At 35.2% G+C, this 3,600-nt stretch overlaps 1 protein-coding gene across 3 annotated transcripts; it reads right to left on the bottom strand.

Moving 5' to 3' along the window:
• Positions 1 to 224: 224 nt before the first annotated feature.
• LOC114420995 (UPF0496 protein At2g18630-like) lies at positions 225 to 2,440 on the bottom strand. 3 transcript variants are annotated; one of them, XM_028386738.1, is made up of 3 exons: positions 2,017 to 2,440; positions 551 to 1,912; positions 225 to 317 (listed from the first exon to the last, which is right to left on the bottom strand). In XM_028386738.1, exon 2 carries the CDS (start codon positions 1,707 to 1,709, stop codon positions 561 to 563), a length of 1,149 nt encoding a protein of 382 aa, XP_028242539.1. In that variant the 5' UTR covers positions 1,710 to 1,912; positions 2,017 to 2,440; the 3' UTR covers positions 225 to 317; positions 551 to 560. The 3 variants fall into 3 exon arrangements, with proteins under 3 accessions (XP_028242539.1, XP_028242546.1, XP_028242553.1); XM_028386745.1 differs by lacking the exon at positions 225 to 317 and having other exon boundaries at positions 371 to 1,907; XM_028386752.1 differs by lacking the exon at positions 225 to 317 and having other exon boundaries at positions 371 to 1,723.
• Between the last annotated feature and the right edge of the window lie 1,160 nt (positions 2,441 to 3,600).

Raw genomic sequence — 3,600 nt, 5'->3', positions numbered from 1 at the left:
TTACAACTTCAAATCCAACAATGCTTAGAAAAGGTCATCAGATTCCTACAAGGTGCATCGACTATTATCGTCAGTGGATGCCTCAAACATCAGGATCCTATCAAAGCATCTCACATGTAAGAAGCCAATAAAGAAAGAATTTATCATCACAAAGCGGAGTCCCAACTTGAAGGAGTTAGGGTGCTTTAACTGCATATATATATATATATATATATATATATATATATATATATATATATATATATTTTCTCATGATTCCATTATTGTTGCCCAATCTCAGAGTCAGTCAAAGTCTCACAGAGGATGTTCAATTGCATCTAGCAAAAGAGTAAAAGAAAAAATAAGCAGGAAAATTGTTCGTAAATATGAATAATGCAAAGACCTAAGTATAGGCAATTAGGCAGTGTATAAATAGAAATGTTATACACGAGTTAATATCTGTATGCTTTTTCATAATCATAAGCACATCAATACCACTACATGTGCTGGGTGTTTAATCGGTAGGCGCAAAAGAAGATGCCAGGTAGAGAAAGTAATCTACAAAACCTACCGAAGGACTTTCAGCTAGTGTTTGTGTAATTAATAATCTTTTTCACAACCACTGTCCTTGCCATCCTTATCTGCCGACTACATTCATCAGCTTGCTTACTCAACGCCTCAATGGTCTCTGCAAAAATGTCTATATTCTTCTTAATCTCATCTATGGCAAACTTTACAGCATCCTCATTTCTAAGAGCAAAATCAGAACTCTGCAACATGGACTCTATCTTTATTTCCAATTGGTCGATGCGCAAACGAATGTTTTTCAAGTCCACCAATGTAATGTAACTACCAACTTGCATAGAACTGATTAGTTCTCTTTGGCCCTTTAAAGCTGTCTCATATCGCTTAAACAGAGAGTTACACCATTTCCCCACTGAGCCTATTGGAACAGCCAATGCACCAGCCAAAGCAGTTACAACAGGCGGTGCAGCAATGGCAGCTGCGACCACTGAGAATATCAAAACAGACACGAAAGCAGCCACAAAAATGGCATTTGACACCCTCTTCAATGTCTTGAAGGACTTCAGTTTCTTATCAAGCTTTTGCTTCCTAATTTTCAATTTCTTCAGCATTGATGCCTGCTGTTGATAAACTGACTGAAACAAGGAATAAAACTCCTCAGTAAAGGGGTCCCCGGCTTCCTTGAAACCCTTAAGCTCTTGCAAAGTCTTCAAATAAGTGGACCCTTCAACCCCATTTTGCACCTCTTCCTCAAAACAGGTAATCGCAGACTTAACTATAACATGCCTTCCGCGAGCTCGATTCAAGCATTTATCAAGAGCATTGCAGAAGTTCAATGTCTGGAGGCTATTTTCAAAGAAGTCCTCCACCAGGGAGAACAGCTCTCTGTCCTTCTTGTTCCATATATCTTGCTGGCACTCTAGAATGACTTTGGCAACATCCTGATTCATTTCAAGCAAACTACCAGTCATTTCCCCTAGTGACTCGATGGATATGGAACGAACCTCAATCCCATTAGCAAGAGAGGTGATCACCCTGTTGGTGCGCTCCTGAATGGTAGCATCTAAGGATTGCAAGTTTGGATCTTCAACACACGCAGCCTCATAAGAGTTCAAATCAGCCGCATACAGAGAATGGGTACCCATTTTGATTGGTGTTGGAACACCACTATTGCTAGGTATCTTGCTGGATTGCCCTCCCATCATAGCCAATTTTAGCCCTATCAAAGAGTAAACCCAACTTCCAAAATTAGAAGGGTAAATACAATAGGATCACAATCAATCACCAACTGTCTCAAACTCCAACAATTGCAGAGTTTCAAGTGCTCAATTAGATCCTGGCTTTGAGATGTGAGAAAGAAAAGTGCTCTGAATGTGACAAGATCCAGCACCCAAAAGACAATCCTACACTAGAGAAAACAGAATAGGTACATATCAATCTAAGTTATTAAAAAAAAAAGTTGCAATTTTTAACTAAATATATGTAAAGGACCAGCTTAGAAGTTCTTAGTACCTGAGTTTCAGTCGAAATTTCAGAATTACGTTGGCGTCTCTCACTTGAACAGATGCCCTAAGAGAAAACAGTTACAAAGTGAAGGAAATAAGTGAGAAGAATCTGAGATGTCCAATTATGGGAAAAGAACGAAACACGGAAGTGGCTTGCAGCTTGAATTGAAGCATTGAGGGAGAAAAGGTGTGTGGGTGTTAAGATTGTACAAAGGCTATGAACTTGATTCTGTGAGGGTTTTGCGATTTCCCGAACCATGCAAGAAGTCAAGGAAGAAGTGGTTCGGCAAAACCAAAAGGGGGTTGCTGCGTCCTTTTCTTATTGAATGTTCAAAGCAGCTTCTTCATCTTTACTGTGTAACCGAGGGTTGAGTCAGAAATGCGTTGTGGTTTTTTTTTCCCCACAGCCACACGGGTTTTGGACTTTAGACCCGTTGCTTCGACCATAATCCCATATTCGTTCGTTATTCTATAATAAATTGTGTAATTTTAGCCTTCTTATTTTTAATTGTGTAAATTAGGTGTAAACATCAGTTACCAAACTACTTTATTTATTAGATATATGTGTAAGAAATATATTATAAATAATATTAAAGTGTAAATAACTAAAAGTGTATATATTTTTACCGATGTTATACAAACAAATAATATAATATAATCAAATCAAATAAATAATAACTTATTTTTTTAATATTTTATTTTTATTATAATTAATCGTTCAATTTTAAATTTTTTCTTATATGAAAATGTGTTGTTTTGATTTTTTTTTCTTTTCTTATATTACTATTGATGTAATATTTCTTTTTGTATTTCAAGAAAAATTCAAACAAAAATAACCTTTTAATGATATCTTTATAATTAATTTTATAATTAAAATTTCTTGTATCTAAAATCAAGTTTGAACTACACTATCTTGAAAATTAATAATAACTTTTTAAATTTTTTTTGGTATTTTATTAAAAATTTTCATAAATGATAATGTCCTATTTCAATCCCAAACATAACCTTTATAGTATTAAATTAAAAAAAATATTGCAGAAAATTGACTATAGGAGTATAATTATTTTGTTAGTGAAATAAAAAATATTACATTAATCTGCCAAAATTGGCCAAGCCCAGTGGATCAGACTGATCTGGGATCTCCAAATTGTGGCCCGAAAAAAATCAGCCAATTGAGCCCGACCCTATGTGCCGAACAGGTGTTCGCCCAAGAGCTTATTTGCCCTAAATATTTTTTTTCTTTTAAAATTTATATTAGTTCTAAAGCTCTGTGAAGTGACAACTTGCAAACAATTTTTATCAAACCCAATGGGAAGTAGTGAAAACACTATTGTGCAGTATGGACAAAGAAATCTTCACAAATCCTCAGAAGGAGAAGCCATTAATCAAACTCTTGATGCTCTCATGAACATGAAGCTAGAACTTTCAGCCTATAAGTATATGAAATGTATCATACAAATTGATCACAAAGAAATTAGCACAAACACTCCTGTCAATTATGGAGGAGTTGGTAAGTCCATTTCAAAGCAGCTGCGTCCTTGGGAAATATTATAGTAACAGCATTATTATTACACAATAAATTATTCATTAC

Source organism: Glycine soja, chromosome 1 (genome assembly GCF_004193775.1).
Source record: "Glycine soja cultivar W05 chromosome 1, ASM419377v2, whole genome shotgun sequence".
Lineage (NCBI taxonomy): Eukaryota > Viridiplantae > Streptophyta > Magnoliopsida > Fabales > Fabaceae > Glycine > Glycine soja.
This window is presented reverse-complemented; position numbering and strand designations above follow the sequence as displayed.